The 22483-nt window shown below is 41.0% G+C and overlaps 1 protein-coding gene across 1 annotated transcript in view; it reads right to left on the bottom strand.

The window, feature by feature from the left end:
- The window catches only part of SLCO4C1 (solute carrier organic anion transporter family member 4C1), a 94511-nt gene extending 72716 nt beyond the window's left edge, over positions 1 to 21795 (bottom strand). The window contains exons 1-2 of the mRNA XM_074954011.1: positions 21570 to 21795; positions 12187 to 12450 (exon numbers count right to left, since the gene is read on the bottom strand). Coding sequence (XP_074810112.1) covers positions 12187 to 12450; positions 21570 to 21795 — 490 coding nt within the window. The remainder of the gene's footprint in view (positions 1 to 12186; positions 12451 to 21569) is intronic.
- Between the last annotated feature and the right edge of the window lie 688 nt (positions 21796 to 22483).

A 22483-nucleotide genomic window follows, 5' to 3' on the forward strand; every position in this document is an offset into this window, starting at 1 on the left:
TATTTTAACTGCAGTCCCAGAAGGAGTAATATGGTTTGTAATATGAAGCTGTTGGTTTGTTCAGACACTATTCTCACAAGCATAAATACTGAGTGATTTACCCAGAAAACTAAATCAAGAAGAAACATGTTGTCTAAATTGAGTAAGTATACAAGCATGATAAAGCCATTTGCAATGTAGGCCCTCCTGCAGAACCACTGGACTGGATTTCCCAACAATAAGCCCCACATTTCATTGTGCAACTTACTTTCATCCCTGGACTCCCAGTTTCCCCAAACTCATATGCTATGTCACCTCAGGAGGGAATTCAATAGCGTGTTCAAAACTAGTGGGGTTGTGAAAGAAAAGTAATTGGTTAAGGAACACTTTTCATGTGCCCCACTCAGGGCTGTAATAATGAAAGCAAGATCTTAACCTCAATAGGCCCCCACAGCCAACACAATGTATTTTGATGCTGCACTACTCAGAGTGAGACAAATTTTCACAGGTGAGATACCATGACTCTCTGTAGGGTTTGTAGATGATTGAGGCCTGAAGGTTGCTTTGCCAGACAGAGGGGAAGAATAGTGGTGTTAAGGCATTAGAATGGGCATAGATTATCTGGGCTCTGGCACAGACTTCTTGTGTAGCCTGGGACAAGTTTTCTTTTCTGGCCCAGATCTACACAGGGACTTAGGCTTTGCAATGCTGAGCACCTACAAAATCACAGGAATACCACTGTGATCCACAAAGCCTGAGTTAAGCACCTGGGCTCCCTATAGAATGAATGGGGAGAAATAGGTGCCTAGGAAAGTGATTCACAAAAGTCAACATGGTAGGTGGGGGCTAACCAATGAAAATACTAATGACAGGGGTGTGTCTTCGGCCTACCCCTCTCACAGAGATAGGAGCCTATGTCCGCCTGCAAGAACGCACCTACCTCTGCTTAGCAATGAGAACTCGTCTTCTGGAGTCAGGTGGCTTAGGTACGAAGGTGTTTCTTACAGGAATGAGGGCTTGCCTACGCTTAAAACACTAAAGCGGCACAGCTGCACCTCTGTAGCACTTCAGTGTAGACACTAAATATGCCGATAGGAGGGATTTTCCCATCAGCGTTGATAATCCACCTCCCCAAGAGGCAACAGTGAGGTTGACAGAAGAATTCTTTCATTGACCTAGCACCGTCTGCACTGGGGATTAGGTCAGCATGGCTACATCTCACAGGGGTATTGATTTTTCACACCCTTGAAAGATGTAGCTATGCTGAAGTAAATTCCCAGTGCAGACCAGGCCTGAAATTAGGCTCCTGCCTTGCTCCACACAAAACAGCTAGAGGAAAACTAGCTGGTATAGCTGCCACCTTCCAATACTTAGCCTGCTGGTTAGCATGCATACTTGGGATGTGGAAGACATTAGGTTCAATTCCCCTAGCTGCAAGGGGAAGAATTTGAACAATGACCTCCCATTTCTCAGGAGCATGCTCTAACCACTGAGTTATGATATAGTCTGATGCAGAGCTCCTGAAATCATCCAATGAGTATTAAATATTCATAGTTAGAGAGAAAGACTGACTCTACAGCCCAGTGGTTTAGAGACTTAGGGTCCAGTCCCCCCTGCTCCAATCCACTCTTCTGCTAGTTATCCACAGAGGAACAGCTTCAATAGGAGAGACTGAGGGAGCATCATATTGGACTATCTCATAGCCCAGTGAACACTACGTCCTCTTCCAGACTGATTTTGAATATGATCTGCTCCAGTAGGCAACCTCTGAGCATGCCTATCTAATTGGCCTTACCTGAGACTTAGGCAGACTAACGCCTATCTTCCCCTGGTTCATGAAAACATCATTTCCAGCCTAAGCCCCTGGATATCTAGAGGCAGTAGTGCACTTGCCCAGAGGCAAAAACTTAGGCACAGCAGCTACTTTTATCCTGAAAATGTAAGTGTTCAGTGAATCTAGGTGCTTATGTAACCCTCACACCCCCTGGGTGTGGTGTTCTGTCCCATCGATTGCGGGTGGGAGGAGAAAGAGATGCTTATACATTGAGCTCCAGAGGTCCCAGGTTGGATGATGACCAGGGTCTGTTGGTGTTACACTTACAGGATTCAGCAAGAGTTTGGTAGATAGCAGTGGAGCCAAAACTGTAACTTAGGCACTTAATTCTGGGTTTGAGGTGCCTAAATACCTTTGCGGATCTGGGTGTCTCTCTTCCCCTCCTCCACTAGCAAATTGAGAAAGTGATGCAAAATCACTGGGAGGTAAAGTCTGCTTAATTTTATCATCATGGTATGTATTGGCAACAAAGGATAATATCCTGGGGTACATTAACAGGAGTGTTGTATTTGCAGAATAGAAGGTAACTGTTCTACTCTATTCGGCCCTGGGAGCCCTACATTCCTATGATTCTATGTCAGCATCTAAGTGTTTGTGCTTGTAGTCCGCACAAGTCCATTAAAACCCAAAGTGCAGTTATAACCCCTCTGAAACTGTAAGGGTAAATGTAAATAGGACTAGAGCACAATAAGCAATATTCTTTGTATAGATATGCATACATGAAGAATACTTAAAGTTAATGCAAATTAATTAATCCATTTTCTTTTTATTTTTTGTATCACACTGATGTGCTCTGGGTAGTATGTGAATTACACATGCAAAAAAAAAAAAGCAGCTACATTAAGAAATCATTACAGTTGCAAAGTCAAACACTCAAACGTTAGGAAATGCGAGACCAGTTTTAGTTTGGCTCCCTTTTGCATATGTATTATGCTAGTCTTTAATTACATGATCACCACGGGAGTACCCGCTTCATTCAGTGCACAGGCTCACCCTGCTCTAGGGATAAATCAGACTCGTGTAATAACAGTGACTATTGGCTGAATGACCACTACCACATTTGTTGCAGAAGTTGGAAGGTCTACAGTGAATAGGCAGGGGAGTATAGGGGAAAAAAAAAGTCTCATGAGTAGGGCAGATAAATGCACTTCTGGAGAACAGAAGAGATCATCCATTCCCCATTTTCAAGTTAAGTGACTATTATTATACCCTACAGTTTCATTTGAAGACACGCTGAGCTGCACCTGAAGTCAATGGAAGCTGTGATTTGAACACATAAAGTGCTATATAATGCTAGCCATTTCAAATTGGGCACTGTGAGAATTAGTTGATATTTCTGCTTTTAAGCTCAAGCCTCACTTCCCTATCTGCAAAATAGAGGTAATACCCCCTCATGTCAAAAGGATGTTACAAAACTTAGTTTGTACTACAGGGAGGAGCCCAAAAAACCCCATGAAGAAGTTAATATTGTAGTCAGAGCAGGGTTTGAATAGTGTGCTGTAAATTAGGCATGGGACCAAATAGTGAACACCATTCACTCCATATAAAAGTTTTTTTTGTTTTTTGGGGGGGGGGGGGCGGCATGCACAGGGGAAGGAGAAGAACCACCCCAGTGTTATCATTGTGTATACCTTATGAAACAGCCTTTAAGCACAAGGTGACTGAATTAGGTTGCCCAAGCAAGCATATATTAGCATTTTCTAACTTTGTGTTTTACTTTTCAGCCTTAATATTCTTTAGATGTATTTTGTGTGTGTGGGTGATTTCCTATTTGTTTTTAAAAAAAGGAGCAAACAAATTCCATCATGGTGGTATACTGACACTCACATGGTTCATTGGCAGCGTAGGAACCTTTTGTATCTACTACACAAACCTCTGCCACTTGAGGTAATAAAGCAAGTTAACACAGTAGTAGCTTTGCTGTAGGCCAGAAGGGGGATGAAACACTTTGCCACATGATTTCACAGCTATTTTCTGACCAAGGAATGGTGACACTCAGGAATCTTGGGGTCCATTCCAGGCTATGGCTGACAGCATGTTCTAGTGGGCAACACTAACCATTCCCCATTTCAGAGGGGCCCTTTCTACCACATCTCATCACAGCTGTCACTGGGCTCTCTCCCCTTCTCCACCCACCCCCAGCTCCTCCTTACAGTACAATTCCCTTCACCTTCCCAAACCAGTTTCCTGGAAGTGAATGCCTGGCTGCGAGGATGACATTGGCAGGAAGGGCTTCAGCTTCCTTGACTATGGGATGCTGTTCCAGGAAGAAGGACTGCTAAACAGAGATTGGGTCCACCTAGCGAGGAAGGGGAAGAGCATATTTGGCTAAGGACTAGCTAACCTAGTGAGGAGGGCTTTAAGCTAGGTTCGACGGGGGCAGGTGACCAAAGTCCACAGGTAAGTCAAAAACATTGAGAGCTGGGAAAAGGGTCAGATGGGGAGTATAGGCTGTTATAGCAGAAATAAGGAAGAGACAAGACAGAAGGGGGGGTGGGAAGAGTGTGAAGAAAATCAAATTAGTATCTTAGAAGTAGTATGGGGAATAAGCAGGAAGAACTCAAAAAGCCAGTAAATAAACACAACTATGACATAGTTGACATCACAGAGACTTAGTTGGATAATATGCATGACTGGAATATTTGGACAGAAGGATAGAGCTTGCTCAGGATGGACAGGCAGGGGAAAAAAAAGGGACTGAGGTTGAGATAGGATAAAAGGGGTAAAAAAGAGTGATGTCATCATAGGAGTCTACTACAGATCACTTAACCAGGAAGAAGAGGTGGAGGAGGCTTTTTTTAAAAAACTAACAAAACCATCCAAAGCACAGGTCTTGGTGGTGATGGGGGAACTTCAACTACCCAGACATCTGTTGGGAAAACAACAGCAAGGTACAGATTATCCAACAAGTTCTTGGAATGTATTTGAGACAATTTATTTCAGAAGGTGGAAAAAGCTACTGGGGTGGGAAGCTGTTCTCGATTGGATTTTGACAAATAGGGAGGAACCAACTGAGAATTTGAAAGTGATCATGAAATGGTAGAGTTCATGATTCTAAGGAATGGTAGGAAGTCCAACTGTCATCAGGACAGCAAAAAGTACATCCCTGGAGCAATCTCAAAGCCTTTGAACAGCAAGAGGATCTTAGTGTGTTAGGTGTGCCTCCACTATGCACACCTAATACCCAGAAAGCTCCCCTTATGCAAGTTATCCCTGCATTATACAAAGTTTTCTTCCTTGGAGTGATGTCCTTTCTTTCAAGTAGTATTTCTTCTTGTCACAAACCAATAGCCTGGAGCATTCTCAAAGTCTTGTATGCATTCCCATTATCCCCTTTTCTGCATTAAACACTTTAGAACACTGAGGCAAGGCTTAACAGGTTTATTCTTCTGTGCATCCCATCTGACTCCCAACTTCAAGAGCAAGTTTTTTCAGGCAAATATGGACTAACAAAAACTTAAATTTGTCACAGTAACTACAAAAACAGTATCACATTTGAATGAGTCATTTTTGTTAGTCTTCTGCATTGGACCATCTGTGTTAAGCTGGTTTGGCAGTGTACAAAGTAGAAGATTTAACTTGCCTGTAAAACTTGGATCCAGGTGTTGCTGTATGAAGTTTTACACTGACAGGTGATGGAAGCAAGTATCTGCCCCCATTTTAGTCCATTTTACAATGCAACCTTAACTACTGTGTGTTATCAGGTGCCCCCATTATAAGGTCATTATAGATGTATACATGGTTGTGACAGTGACATTCAAGTATTATGGAAGAGGTGGAAACTACCTCAGTGTGTCCTCTGTTCCTCCCAGCCCCCGTACCCTATTTGTTCTATTCCAAGTTGGACACTTGAGTAAATCTGACAAATTGCTGAAAAAAAATTGCTGCTGTGTATCTATAGCAGCAAAACAAATTGTACTCCTACTTTTCAGCAAGTCAGATCTGACTGAGTGATTTCTGAAGCACTTCTAAAAATTCAGTTTTTCAGATGCTTTATCTTCCCACCCTGCCCTCCTTGTTCACACCCCTATATTTCTAAAAGCAGCATGATCTAGTGAGCTCAGGGGGCAATTAATATTCTAGTCCAAACTTTGCCACTGCCTTGCTCTTGGCAAAGATATTTAAGGATTAGTCAGTGTCTCTACCATGCTCTGAAAAATGTGAAGTGATCAATATTATAACACAAGCCATTCCATTGTGAGATGCTCCTACTGAAACATTACTAATCCTCCTGGAATCAAACTGCTTTTAGCTAATAATTTTGGTTTTAGAGAACTCATTTAATATGCACACTTTAAGGCAACAGACTATTTATCCATACTTGATGTGATGTTGCACTCCATATTTTTTATAAAAGTATGTTTATGAGTGTGGATATGATGTAACTGGAATACCTTACAAGAGACCTTTTGCATAAAGTGTATCATTACAAAGCTTATAATCTACTGAGGTCATCTTATTTGTATGAATGTATCATTCTTGTATCTGAAACTAGGAATATGAAATATAACTGAGGTCCTACTGTAATTATGCAAAGTGTGTGTCATTAATGGTGGTTTGGAATCTGGATGGCTCCCATTAACTAGGACAATTGGTTGTAAATGGCTCTGTTAATTGTAAGACTTCCTGTATAGGTGTGTGCACCAGAGAGTGGGTAATGAAGTCTCACAGGACATGTGATCATGTCACCTGAACTGGAATCCATCTTTCACCTGGTGCTTTTCCATTTAAAATGAGGGATGGGAACCCAGAGAGAGATAAAGAGATTTCTGCCTTAGACCAAAGCTATTAAAGGGGGTGGAACTGAACAAAGGGGGCTGTAGTCATGAGAAATCCCCTAGTTACCACCTGAGCTGGAACTAACAAGAACTGTACCAGGGAAAAGGATTAGACCCAGACTAAAAAGGAGTCTAGTCCGTGAAAAAGAAGTTTATTGGAAGATCTGAGGGTGAGATTTACCTGTATTCAGTTTCTTAATATAGTAGGCTTAGATGTTCGTGTTTTTGCTTTAGTTCACCTGTTGACTTACTTTCGGTCTAGTACTGGGAACCACTAAAATCCTACTTCTTATTCTTAATAAGATCACTTGTTTATTATTGAATCCAGAGTAAGTGATTAGTACCTGGAGGAAGTAAACAGCTGTGCATCTCTATCAGTGTGATAGAGGGCAAACAATTTATGAGTTTACCCTGTATAAGCTTTATACAGGGTATAACATTTATTTGGGGTTTAGATCCTATTGGGAGCTGGGTGCTGGAGACAGGAGCACTTGCTAAGTGGTTTTCAGTTAAGTCTGCAGCTTTGCTGGGGGGCGGTGGTTCAGACCCTGGGTTGGTGTTGCAGCAGGCTTGTGTGTCTGGCTCAACAAGGCAGGGTTCTAGAGGCCCAAACTGGCAGAGAAAATGAGCTCAGAGGTAGTCTCAACACACCAGCTGACAGTCCCAAGGGGGTCTCTGACTGAATCTATCACACTTGAACTATGTATGGTTTATGAAATACTGTAATAAAAGCTAAGATAGCCCTGAAAGATCCAACAGTTTGACAGACAATTGTATTCATGCCCATACAATGTACACTGTGATGTGTAGTTTGTAAGTATTCAAAAGTATAGTGGTTAGAAGGGGTATATGCAGGAATTTAAATATGGCCCCTCCCCAGGGAAGGAGGTCACTGCCCCACTACCCTCCCCAGCAGGAGGCTACTCTTCTCTGCCTCTGTGACCCCAGTGCTAGAGAAGTTCTATACCCCCCATGATTATTAGGGAGCATGCCCCTACTTGCCCCCCCCCACAGATTAGCCTTGTGCTTCATACTGAAGAGCACCAAGTTAAATGCTGCCACAGAGCTGAATATGCACTTTAAGAGTTCTCAGCCCTATGTACTCCAAGAAGGAAGAAGTTATGTTTCCTCTTTGTACAAACCACATTTCTAATCAACATTTTAGAGGAACTTAATTACTTAACACCCTTTAAAAGTTTCATTAAGAATGTTCACTCAACCTGCTAATCATTTAAATAAAAATATAAATAAAATAGTACTATACAGTGACTTCATAAAAGTATGGTTCTACTTTGAAAAGAAACTAAGTCTAGCCCCTTTTCTCATATGGATGTTCTTATTGAATCATAAATACACCATATCTGGAAATGTGGTCACTGAACATGAAAGTAACTCACTTTCTTTACACTATTCTGTAGGAAGTTTCTTTTTTCAAAATAAGTGATTTTGGCAGTATTCTTAAGCAAAACCCAGATGTAAAGATGGTCACTTTTGAGCAAAAATGTCAACTATGAACATCAAGTTCCACAGCTCTGGGCCAGAAAGCACTTTTAATAGCCATTCCATTTTTTCCAGTGGAACATAGCTATTACAAGAGATCATATGAACTCAAATCCAACCAGCTTGGACAAAATAGAGGTTTACTGCTTTTACGCCTGTGATCTCTGCAGTGCTAACAAAACAATGAGGGAAGGTGCTAGATTCTATTCCTTGTGTTTTAAAGATCTGTTTACCAAGTGGAGAGGCAGTATCTAAGAGAGGTTTAGCAAGAGAACTGGATTCCATTCCCTGCTCTGATGTTTAGCAAGTCATTTCTCCCATATCTTCTGTCTTTTCTAATTAGATGGTAAACACTTTGGAGCAGGAACTCTTCGTATGCATTTGTATTGTATTATAATATCTTGTATGGTAGTGCTCCCCCAGCCCCATCTCAGTTGGAGTCCTCCAGGACCTACTCTAATAAATTTTAGTTGTAGTTTTGCAACCCCAATTAAGGCAATGGAATTACACACCCATCTCTAGGAGTATAATTTGGCTCATAGACCAATGAAGAGAAAGCCTAGCCCAACTTTGACACCATATAGTTTCCAAAACCAGAAATTAGAATGAATATTAGTATACCTATTTCTTAGTACAGGTGTCAAAGGCTAGTAAAGAACTGGAGTCATATGTTCATCCCCTTTGAGTAGGGCAGGATTGCTCTTCCAGTGTTTCTCCTTACCAGTTTTTGGTGATATCTTGCTGAGACATGATCACAGCATTTTCTGGCAAGTTCATGTCTAACTGATTTCACTCAATGCTTTAACATCTCTCCTACTTCCCTTTTCTATTTTAGTTTTAGATGGTATCCAAACACTTTTATATATTACCTAAATTATTTACACATCACTATCACATTTAGTCTCTTGGCTTTAAGTGTTGGATTTCTTGAGTAAACATGTATACAATCCTTTGTTTTTAAATCACACTTCTTTGGAATCCCTCCAATTTATCAATTTGGGTTTGTTTGAATCAATGTTTACTAAAAACCATGAATGGAACAAAGAAGAGGCTTAAGTAGAATCCTAAAAAAGATGTAAGCACTGTGACAGTGAGTCAACTCAAACCAGGTCTTGTATATGTTGCTTCAACCCAGATTCTATTCTAACCTCAGATGCTCAAGGTACATTGAGAAAAGATATTTTCCTGAGCAAACAAGCTATGAGCACTGGCTTGCATGTGAAATTAGAATCACTCTTAATATCAGCCCAATTCCTTAATCAAGGGGTGGATGATTGTATTGGCTTAAAGAAATCTTTCCCCCCTCCCTTTATAAGAATAATATTTTATATATGCGCACTTCAAAACCTGGTGATCCTATAACATATCTGCTGTCTATATACAATGACTATTTAGCAGTAGAATGGATATACAAGTTGATTACAGTACTCTATAGTAAAAATTCCAAATATTAACAAATATTTAACAACTGAGTTATTAGAAACCGAAACATCGAATTTTTTTCCTTGAAACAAAGAGGCCATCAAGACATCAACAGTTCTGGTGCACACAAATCAAAGCATGCATAGGAGAAAAAAGTTTTAGAAAGATGGAAAACAAGATTTTTCAAGAAAAAAAATAAATACCACATTCCTACTACCTTTCTCCCTTCCAAAAACATCAATAGGAGACTGTACAAGTCAGCAGTAAGTATGCACAGACTAATGATCAACTATTTCTGGGGCTGATCTACCCACAGAGGCAGTTGATGTGTGGCTTCAGGGTCCTCACATACTAGGTTCTCTACCTTTGAGTATGGCACACCAAAAACAGAGGCAGGTTACTAGAAAATGTAGCATGGAAAAAAAAAAGTCAGAGGAGAGGTACTGTGCTTATATTTTTGGCAACAAGATCTTCTAAATACAAGTTTAAAAATAGCTCTACAATTTCATGCTAATGTGCAATAGCCTCCAGTCTGACCCATGAATCATGATGAATGTCACCATCAGTGAAAGTTTTTCAACAACTTTGCATAGCCACACTTTAATGTTAATCTCACTGTTATGTTTACCTTAGTACTTTGCTTTCCTGAGTCAAATCATTTAGAGTGAAGACATGCCAGCACATGTCCCTACAAAAATCTCACTCAAAGCCAATATGTGATGGGGGCACTGTGGAGGAAGCATGGTCAGCCCTGAAGGCAAGAAGCATCATTTGTTCCTATACAGAACATTTTTGCCCGATGTGTTTAAACTGTCTTTCCAGAGTACTGGGCAAATGATGGGGGACTTCAGCCTTTTGTTACTAAGTGGGAGGGGTGAAGGGTAGAGAGTTTTTAAGGCACATGCACCAGGAAACAGAAATACAGAATTTGCAAAATGTTTGCTTAGCCTGAATTAAGGAATTCATAGCCTGTGCACAGCATCTGCAGCCATTTCACCTTGCAATATAGGACACGCTAGACAACAGCACAGAGTTGTAAATGGTAACTATTTAGTATAGACTTTTTTTAAGTGAAAAAACTAGGCCTACAGCATATTTTAAAGGAATCAACAGTATAGTCCAGCAAGCCCACTAGACTCCACTACAAAGTAATAAGAATTGAAGGAAGCGGGAATTCAGCCATGAAGGTTTTCTTGCCACTTCACAGTGCTAGGTAGTCCGACACTGAAAGTGTCATGTGCATCTCCAGCAAGCACTGAGAAAGCATCAAGTGTAGAATCTTGATTTAATGAGGTGACAGAAGTGTATCACATATACACAGAATAGGAACTTCAACACTGATAGACACTTTGAAAGAAGTTTCCCAGCATTACCTGCTAGAAGCAAAGAGCAGGGCTGAAGGGATAAAGTCACACAGAGAATGTCAATACCACCTCCAGAGCAGTAGTGTCAAAGCCAGAGCCAATTACAAATCCACAGATGCATGCACATACACAAAAGTTCGCCTTTTCCCTCCTCAATATTGTAAGGACAACCCATGCCAGGTCAATGTCCAATACTTCGTTAGAAGCCCAATTTTCCTAAATTTTGGTTCTATTAACATAGCACCTGGCCGTGGTCCAGGACCCTGTTGTGCTATGTGCTGTAAAGACACAGAACAGAGACAGTCCTGCCCCAGAGAGACTGCAATGTAAGTACTCCCAAACAGGCTGAATAAGCGTGGCATATCTGGCACATAAATATCTTGCAATGCCAGCTACAAAAGCGCCATGCGAACGCCTCTTCTCCTTTCTGGTGACATTGTAAGTAAGTGGGCAACATTATCTCCCATAAAAGTAAACAAACTTGTTTCTCTTTGCAATTGGCTGAACAAGAAGTAGGACTGAGCTGACTTACAGGCTCAAGTTTTGCATTGTTTTGCTTTTGAGTGCAGTTATGTAACAAAAAACCCACATACACCACCTACATATTATGAAAATACAACTTACAAAAAGAGATTGTACTATAGTACGTATCTGAGGTGACCTGAAAAATATTTGCAGTGTAAGAGTGATAGTATTTGTAATCAAAAATATCAAGTGAGCAGTGTACACTTTGTATTGTGTTGTAACTGAAATCCCTACATTTTCAAATGTAGGACATCCAAAAATATTTAATAAATTTCAATTTGTATTCTATTGTTTAACAGTGCAATTAATTGTGATTAACTCAAAAAAAGCCCAATCACTGTTAAAGTAATCACTTGAGTTATCTGTGATCAACAGCCCTTCTAAAAAACAGAAAATTGAGACAAGGTAGCAGTTAGTGAAATTTAACATCAAGATGGGACCTTAATGGAGAAGGCACTACCAGCAATTTAATAGTGCCTAGTACTTTGCAGCACATAAAGGCAGCACTGATCTACACCAGTAGGGAGCCCAAGAGTCTGCCCAAAGCCCTTAATAAGCCACACACGCACTGAAATGGGTACAACTGGAAGCACACCCAAAACCCCAGTAAGCAATACTATGTGGATACAAAACAAAAAAGGGAACATATCCCATATCTTCCTCTGCCCTTGATAACTTTCATATACAAATGCATAGGGATCTATTTAAACACAACTCTGTGCATATTCAGTTACCCTATTCATTTTGTTAGAAAAATACCAAAAATACTCAAGTATGAGCTTACCTTCAAGTTTAGATCCATATTGGTATATTCCACCGGCAAAGTGTGGAAAGGCAAACACCAGTGATCCCAATCCTATCATAAATGATGAAAAGGCAAGCCATCTTGGTTTGTGCCCTCTTTCTCCAAAGAAAGATACAAACAGCGACAATACACAAAAAGCAATGTCATAGCTTGCAGAGATGACACCAGTGAGGGAACTGCTCAGCTCAAAACGCTTTTCAATTGTGGAAATACTAACATTTACTAGGCCATTCACCACAATACCTATAAAAAAAAACACACAACAATTAGACAAACCAAGTAAGTATTATTTTCTGGAAAAACTACAATGCAATCTTACCACTGGATCATGTGCAAGTTCAAACTCAGTCTTGCCATTCAATCACTCAGTTCTTTTGAGTGAGAGAGAGCGAGCGAGCGCTTGCCTCCATAGTTCCTGGGGGGCGGGGGGGGGGGGCGGCAGGGAGTCAAAGCCCAGGGAGAGCACCTTAATTCCCACAACTAGCATAAAAGGACTGGAGAAGAGCTCACCCTGTGAACTGTAATATCAAACCTACAACATATGAATTAAGTGTAGGAGTACTGGGGGGGGGGGGGGGGGGGGCGCGGGGGAAGCAGGGAGAAGAGGTATTCCAGTATTCAATGCCACTATGACAGACATGCATGACAGGTTTTTTTCACTTAGGGGAAAAATACACACACACACACACACACACACACACACACACACACGAGTAGAGGCCTTAATGACCTAAAGGAATGAGCAAATATCAAGCTGGTTTTCTGCTTGTCATTTTTTTGGCATATGTATAGCACTTCAAACATCTACTTAGGTCCCTGAGCACTCATATGAAGTAGGTAAGCCTTTTTATATTTTAAAGATGGGAAACTGGCTCACAAGAGTTAAATAAATCTCTCTATACCACAAAAGCAAAGTAGGTCAGTAATGGATTACAGGGAAAAAAAAGTTAAATATTCTTATTGTAATTGGTCATTGATTTAGTTATCCATGTTCAATTCACAGACTAAAATGACAAGCAAATTCATTACAATTCATTTTGTAGTTGAACTTCCTTTATAAGATAATAATTTAATACTAAATGCAATTTCTGGCTAGATAATTGTCAGTGGCTTATTACAAAAGGAGAAACAGTTGCTTTAGCAGAGATGGAAGCCTGCTGATCCAGACACTATACTGTGGGCAACTCCCAAGTCTTACTCAAAGAATTCTTAGGAGCCAAGTAAATATTAGCTAAAGAACAGTGTTTCAGCTACTTGCATTTCTACAGTATGTGAAGGCTAGTCCATAGTGTGGTCCACAGTAGGTACTGCACCAAAGAACTAGGATGTTAGTTAGCAAGTCATTAATCTTTGACTTACTTTCCTAAAAAGTTAAAATAGTAGTGACCTAGCTTTACTAGGACTGTCAATCAGTTAACTCATGCGATTAACTCAAAAAATCAATTAATTGCACTGTTAAATAGCATACCAATTGAAATTTGTTACATTTTTGTATGTTTTCTACATTTTCAAATATATCAATTTCAATTACAACACAATACAGTGTATAGTGCTCACTTTATTTTTTATTAAAAATATTTGCACTGTAAAAATGATAATAGTATTTTTCAATTCACCTCATACAAGTTGTCATAAATATAAAGGGAAGGGTAAACCACTTTAAAATCCCTCCTGGCCAGAGGAAAAATCCTCTCACCTGAAAAGGGTTAAGAAGCTAAAAGGTAACCTCACTGGCACAAGATACTTTCAAAAGCTGGGAGGAGGGAGAGAAACAAAGGGTCTGTGTCTGTCTGTATGCTGCTTTTGCTGGGGATAGAACAGGAATGGAGTCTTAGAACTTTTAGTAAGTAATCTAGCTAGGTATGTGTTAGATTATGATTTCTTTAAATGGCTGAGAAAAGAACTGTGCTGAATAGAATGACTATTCCTGTCTGTGTACCTTTTTTGTAACTTAAGGTTTTGCCTAGAGGGATTCTCTATGTTTTGAATAATTACCCTGTAAGGTATCTACCATCCTGATTTTACAGAGGTGATTCCTTTACTTCTATTAAAAGTCTTCTTGTAAGAAAACTGCATGCTTTTTCATTGTTCTATGATCCAAGGGTTTGGGTCTGTGGTCACCTATGCAAATTGGTGCGGATTTTTACCTAACCTTCCCCAGGAAGTGGGGTGCAAGGGTTGGGAGGATTTTGGGGGGAAAGACGTGTCCAAACTACGTTTCCCAGTAAACCCAGATAAAGTTTGGTGGTGGTAGTGGAAATCCAGGGTCAAAGGATAAAATTAATTTGTACCTTGGGGAAGTTTTAACCTAAGCTGGTGAAATTAAGCTTAGGAGGTTTTCATGCAGGTCCCCACACCTGTATCCTAGAGTTCAGAGTGGGGGAGGAACCTTGACACAAGTACTGTAGTACAATCGGTCATGAATGTGCAACTTACAAATGTAGTTTTGTTACATAACTGCACTCAAAAAAAAATGCAAAAAACTTGAGCCTACAAGTCCACTCAGTCCAACTTCTTGTTCAGCCAATCGCTCAAAAACAAGTTTGTCTACATTTGCAGAAGATAATGCTGCCCGCTTCTTGTTTACAGTGTCACCTGAAAGTGAGAACAGGAATTTGCATGGCACTGTTGTAGCTGGCGTTGCAAGATATTTGCATGCAAGATGCACTAAAGATTCATATATCCCTTGATGCTTCAACCACCATTCCAGAGGACATGTGTCCGTGCTGATGATGGGTTCCCTTCAATAACTATACAAAGCACTGAAGACTGACATGTTCATTTTCATCGGAGTCAGATGCCACGAGCAGAAAGTTGGGGGGTGTGTGTGTGTTCGTTCTGTAGTTTCAGCATCAGGGGGTTGCTCTTTTAAGACTTCTGAAAGCATGCTGCATACCTCATCCCTGTCAGATTTTGGAAGGCACTTCAGATTCTTAAATCTTGGTTTGAGTGCTGTAGCTGTCTTTAGAAATTTCATGTTAGTGTACATTTTCATTGTCAAATCTGCAGTGAAAGTGTTCTTAAAAAGAGGATGTGCTGGGTCATCTGAGACTACTAGAACATAGAATATATGGCAGAATGTGGGTAAAACAGTAGGAAACTGAACTCCTTGGGGGAGAATTCTGTCACAAATTTAATTAACACATTTTTTAATGATCATCATCAGCATGGAAGCATGTCTTCTGGAATGGTGGTTGAAGCAGGAAGGGGCATATGAATGTTTAGCATATCTGGCACATAAATGCCTTGCAATGCCAGCTACAAGAGTGCCTGTTCTCACTTTCTGGTGACATAAATAAGAAGCAGGCAGCATTGTCTCCCATAAATGTAAACAAACTTGTTTCTCTTAGCGATTAACTGAACAAGAAGTAGGACTGAGTGGACTTGTAGACTCTAAAGTTTTAGACTGTTTTATTTTTTACCTGCAGGGGTTTTTGTACATAATTCTACATTTGTAAGTTCAACTTTCATGATAAAGAGATTGCTCTACAGTATTGTATTTGGTGAATTGAAAAATAGCTCTTGTTTTTTAGTGCAAATATTTGTAATCAAAAATATAAAGTGAGCATTGTACACTTTGTATTCTGTGTTGTAACTGAAATCAATATTTGAATTATAGAAAACATCCAAAAATGTTTAAACAAATTAACTGCGTATTTTTTTTTTTTTAAATCATGCAACAGCCATTTTACCTATTCATATAGCATAGTGGCCAAAGATTCCACCACCCCCTCTCCCCTCCCCACTGCTAAGGGTTTTAGATGTGCATTGGTGTCATGTCACTGTCTGCTTGAACCTTTACAATTGGTATGTGGCTTTGACAATTTTTATGACCAACCATAGTTTAATAAAAATATTATCTTGAAATTTAATCACTCATCCAAGTACCTCAAAACAATTTACAAACAATGCAGTACAATATTTTTATTAAGTTATGTCTGGTCACAAAGCTTGTCAAAGCCACATGCGGATTGGCTGTATCTATTTTATCCTTCTCAGCTTACTCCTGGTGTCAATAATAGTCCTACCCAAAGTGTGAAAATAGCCCTTCTTCCATTTGTCCAGGGAAAGAAGTGACTCAGAAGTGGCAGCCATTTATCTGGCAACAATAATGAAGACATTGTTGTCACATTCTGTCACTCAACTTGAAAAGCTATTACTAGTCCCTCCCACAGTTGTGAACTGCAGCATCTCTTGTTATAATTTATGGTGACTCAGACATGCATCCTAGGATGCAATTATGCACTTTTATATTGATCAAAGGCCACATAAATTAACTATACTATAGAAATATAGGCCTCATCTGAACTTGGAAGACAGCGGGTTAAAAAAAAAAAAGTCAGTTTTTCCAGACAGCTCCACTTGAAATGCAGGAGAATCTATCAATTGCAATATCATCTTTTTAAGGCCAGCTATTTGACTACAAAATTTTCATAAGTTGGAGTCCTAAGTGTGCCCAACGTTGCCTTCAGTTAAAACAGTGATACATATGCACACCAGTCCTTTACAATTTGCTATTTATTTTTGGTTTTATTCTGCATGTAAAAATGTTATATGCTTAGATGAGATGAAAGTTGAGGATTACTGTATCTAGAAGAAGGTTTAGAGCAGCAATGCTCATCACTAATTAGTCACAAGTTCCATAAAAGATATAAAACTATGTTGGATAATTAGGCAGGTACTTTAGTATTGGGGGAGCGGGGGGGAGGGGGGGAAGAAGGGTGACATTTCTACAATGTATTACCTTCTCTGATGTTTCTGAAATTTGAAAAACTAATACACTTAACTGTAACTACATTAAAGTTATTGTTCCCATAGGAGAATGGGGCAAGGTAGTTACAGTAGTTTGGACTGCATTAACTCAGCACTACATATTCCTAATGTATGAGGGAGTATTTGTAAAATGCAAGATTATATTTCCTGGCTCTGATACTTTTTAGAACCATAGTATTCTTGGAAGCGTGTGTGTGTTCAGGCAGGAATGGCCCACACTTTACAACCTAAATTTCAAGATATACCCTTTATCTAGATTAGTCTTCTCTTCCTTCCCTGACTACCCTCATCCAATTTCAAAAAGGACATCATGAGCTTCCTGCTTTTGATATGTCATTAACAGCTGAAGGTAGGAGACCTATTCTAATTAAGGCATTTAGCATCCCACTACTGTAAAAAAAGGGAACCATTCAAAATGCTGGCTGTAAGTCTCATTGAGATACTGTATTTGATTATGCATATTTATTTATTTGATTTACTATGACAGTCACTGTAGTACCTAAGCATTTCACAGATATTAATGGCTGTATCCTCACAATACCCATGTAAAGATAGGAGAAATGTTATCCCTATTTTACATATGGGGGCCCAAGCCACTTAATTTTGTCTGCACAAGGGAAGTTTTCTAAAAAGAGAGAGTTTCCATTTGTATTAGCGACATTGGGATTCCTCATGTAAACAAGGTTTCATATTGCAGAAATTCAGTCATTTACTTGTGCAGTCAAATCAAATGGACACAAGATTAATGAACTACTGAAAACACAGAAACCTTATCTACATCAGTATTCCCAACCTGCAATATTGGCAAATTTAGGAGGTTCTCCTAATGTAACCATAGCTTGCAAGATAAACGCCCAATCATGCAGTCAGATCGGTGTAGGCAAGCTTCAAAACAGAGGTCCAGGTGGGTGGAAGTGTGCAGAGCTGATACCAGGATCCAGACCTTAATGAATTACCGAAGGTGGTCTGTTGGAAAGCCAGAAAACTTCTGAGCCCTAGTCCAGTGCCTTCGTTACAGGATTACCTCAGGCCCTAATGAGCCACACACTTAAATATGTGCTTAATTTTAAGTATGTACTTAAATTATTTGATGGATGGTGACCTCAGTTCACAGATACAAGTTTAATATGTAATTAGAAATTGTTGAAGTGTTCCTCCCTGATATTCTGTATTTACATTTTTATTTTCTGATGTTCAGCAAAATGTATCCATTGCCAATTTTTTATTTGAAAGACCCATTATCAACTTAAGTTTGGCCTGATTTAGGAAGTTGAGCCTTTGTGAACAGAAAGTTTCTCTACTCTTTACAATTCAAATAGAAGACATTTTATGCATACCTTTGCAGTGTTTCAAAATAAATAAAAACAAACCATAATAGCACTATGAAACTGACTAGAAACACGTGCCACTGAATTCATAGTCCAAGATGAGAAATGCAAGTAAACAAATACCATAGTGATATATTTAGAAAGACTTTTTAAAATCTAGTGTAAAGTGTATGTACTAAAGCCACCTTACCCATTACTGTATTTGTGAACCTTGACTAGTCTTCTTTCAAATCCAAAGTTTATTTTGAGCAGTGGGGGCTAGATTCATAGCGGACATTAAGGCAACTTTCAGGTGCCATGCTGCCAAGTGACATTCACAATCACCAAGTTCAGCACCTAGGCTCCCTATACAATGCATAGAGTTGGACACCTAAAAAGGGAATTCACTGAAGCCAGCACACTGAGGGGGGGTGCTCCTGAAGCTAGCAAGTAGGAAATGTTGAGAAGACGAAGTTAAGTGCCCAAGTCCAGCAGAAGAGACACCTCCCTCTGCTCAGGATTCAGCCAGAAACCCTCTCTTAGAGTTAGAACCACTGTGCTTAAATGCCTTTTTACCCAGTAGCTAAAGCACTCATTGAAGATGTGGGAGTATTTTGGAGTGTTTCTCTTGACTGCTCTTGTTGAAGCTGTTCCACTTTGCATAAAATAATTGTTAGTTCATTGGACCAGAAAGACTATATAGCCCAGTATTTAGGGCACTCACCTGGGATATGAAAGACCTGAGTTCAAGTCCCTATTCCACATTATGAAGAACATAGATTTTAACCCAGGCCTTTCATATACCCCATGACAGTGGTTTTCAACCTTCCCCCCCACCCCCATTTGCGGACCCCTAAAAAATTCTGAGTGGAAGTGCAGACCCCTTTGGAAATCTTAGGCATTGTCTGTGGTCCCCAAGGGGTCTGCAGACCACAGGTGGAAAACAACTGCCCTATGAATGCTCTCATCCATTGGCTCTCAACCTTTCCAGACAACTGTATCCCTTTCAGGAAGTTGATTTGTCTTGCATAACAAAGTTTCACCGCACTTAAAAACTACTTGCTTACAAAATCAGATGTAAAAATACCAAGCGTTACCGCACACTATTACTGAAAAATTGCTTACTTTCTCATGGGCATGAGTCCCATGGTTGAGAAACACTGCTTTGGTATATAGAGCAGTATAAACTTATCATTGTCTGTATGAAATTTTAGTTGGTACTGACTTGGCTAGTGCTTTTCATGTAGCCTATTACAAAACTAGGCAAATATCTAGGTGAGTTACTGGTTTCAGAGTAACAGCCGTGTTAGTCTGTATTCGCAAAAAGAAAAGGAGTACTTGTGGCACCTTAGAGACTAACCAATTTATTTGAGCATAAGCTTTCGTGAGCTACAGCTCACTTCATCGGATGCATACTGTGGAAAGTGTAGAAGATTTTTTTTATATACACAAAGCATGAAAAAATACCTCTCCCCACCCCACTCTCCTGCTGTGGATAGCTTATCTAAAGTGATCACTCTCCTTACAATGTGTATGATAATCAAGTTGGGCCATTTCCAGCACAAATCCAAATGGCCCAACTTGATTATCATACACATTGTAAGGAGAGTGATCACTTTAGATAAGCAGGAGTGGGGAAAGGTATTTTTTCATGCTTTGTGTGTATAAAAAGATCTTCTACACTTTCCACAGTATGCATCCGATGAAGTGAGCTGTAGCTCACGAAAGCTTATGCTCAAATAAATTGGTTAGTCTCTAAGGTGCCACAAGTACTCATTCTCTTTTTTAGATGAGTTACTGTATCTCCTGGAAGACCTCTGTGTACCAGTTGAAAACCACTGCTCAAACCACTGAAATATTGGGCAAGAGGCTGGGGCCCCCTCCTGCTTTCTTTTTGGTGGATGGGGGAGGGTGCAATCTGGTAAGCATGCCAATGAAGTCAAGGGGGCTTTCTTCAGGCAGCCAGCTGGCATGGCTCTTTACAGGATCAAGGGTAAATTATCATTAATGCCACAGATGTGTTTTAAGAAAAATGTAATACTAACTGAAAGTATCTGTCCCAGCCCAAAGATCAAACATTATGCAGAAGTAAAGATGGCATGGTATGGTATTGCCAACCTTACTTATGCACTGCTGCTGGCGGCAAAGAATTGCAGAAGCGTGGCCAGTGCCCACAAGATGTATAGCATGCACAGCCCAATTTCCTGGCTATCCCGCCTCAGCCCCCCTGCCCCAATTGGGAAGAGGCTGATACCACCCCTCAGGGTGATCCTTGATCTCCAGAACTGTACTGTGAATATTACAAGTAAAGCTTGTATGTTGCAAGTTTTTCAGCTATTGTTTTGTTTTATGATTTAGGCCTAGAACTCAGTGATTAATGTTACACTTGACTCAAACACCAGGAAAAAGTGTTTCACTAGAATCAATGACACCTAGAAAAAAGAAAAAAACCTGTTAAGTTATCCTGACTATGGCCCCAACCCTGCAGAAGTTTACACATATGCTTAACTTCAATACATAAAGGTAAGTACGTGCTTAACACTCTCCAGGATCAGGGCCTGTATGTAGTCATAACTGCACACCCACTGATGCACCAGGCTCTCAGGTTTGACTGCTGGAGGTTTTCAGTACTAAGCCATTGTTAAAACAACAAATACAAGTGGCTAAAAATATACTTTAAGTTTGTAGATAGGTTAATTTAGCTGATGAAAAAACAGTGGTGGACTTGCTTGGAACACCAGTAGTAGCATTACCTACAGCCTAACCAACTCATGTTTATTATTTTGTTAACATTTGATTTGTTTGTAAAGTCATATAAAGTAAGAGTTGTACCTCTTATCTGCCATATTTTTTAAAAAAAGAAGAAGCATTTCCCCTATATTATAAGTAGTAGTGAAGTGGTACAGGAAAGGGTATGAAACCTATTGATCAGAGAGGCACTCAGGGATTCAGACAAGTTTAAGAGCAAGTAAAAAAAAGGGGGGGGGGGTAGTGGGAAAGCACCTGAGAGTCTGGCATTATCTAGGTCACTTTGGGTAGGAGCCTGAATATGCATAACATGGAGCCTGACGAAGTCACAAGATTGCCACATTTTATGCTAACACCAACCCTGCTGGAGCTCACACCCCCGGTTCCTCTCTCATCCCAAGAGAGAAAGTCCCTTCCACAGCCTCCCTAGCCCATGATCCCATCCCACCCTTCTCCTCCACCTTCCCCACAAGGGGCACTGTACGGCTGCCCTTTCCCCCGGGATCGCCCCCGACCCCCTCAGGCGAGGGTTACCTTGGAAAACGGCCAGCAGGCTGTAGGCGCTCAGGTAGCCCTCGGGGTTGTTGCACAGCTGCAGAGCCCTAGGAGTGAAGCTGCCCCACCCGCAGGGCCCCTCCTCACACACCGACGGGGGGCGGCCGGGGGCCGGGCGGGAGCGGCTGGCGCTCGCCCTGGGGTGGAGACGGAGGTCGGGGCTGGAGGGCTCGAAAGCCGGGTTCACGATGCCTTCCCGTGCCATGGCGCTGCCAGCCGTGCTCGACCCCTACCCCTGCTCTAGCCAGAGACAGCCTCACGCGGGACCAGCCCTTCTAAATACTCAGGACAGGGGGCTGCTGCCTCTCGTTGGGCCGCCCCCGCGCAGCCCCGCCCTGCCTGCGGCTGGGGAGCCGGCTCTGGCGGTTTCGAAGAGCGGAGGCGGCGACTGCTACTGCCCGGCACCTGCCGCCTTCCCCAACACAGCCCTGGCTAAGGGGAGGCTGCGGCGCCTCTGCCTCTGGGGGCTGCCCCTGCCCCAAGGCGGGCCGTTCGCCGGCAGCCCTCTCGCCTTCCAAAGAAAACGTGTTAAAGCTGCCTTTTCTCGGTCTGCCTTCTGCCCCCCCGCTGCACGGGGGCTTTTCGCCCTACCAAGGCATCATCACCCAAGGAATCTGCAAAATGACACCGCACCACCACTGGAAGCTTTTTGCAATTTCCATGGTTATGCCTCAATACCCAGTTCTCCTTTACGTTACCGGAGTCATGATGGTTTAGGGTAATTAAGCATGTTAGGGTGCATGAAGTCAGGAAAAAACAGCCGGTGGGGATGGGACTAGCCTGAGCTCCCAGCTAGGATGACTGATTTAGGCTCCACAACCACTGAATCTCCAGGGGGTGTGGATGTGAGTGACTGGCCTTGTTGCAAAGAGCAATGAAATCAGACTTTAGGT

This window comes from Natator depressus, chromosome 5, assembly GCF_965152275.1.
Source record: "Natator depressus isolate rNatDep1 chromosome 5, rNatDep2.hap1, whole genome shotgun sequence".
In the NCBI taxonomy this organism is placed as follows: domain Eukaryota; kingdom Metazoa; phylum Chordata; order Testudines; family Cheloniidae; genus Natator; species Natator depressus.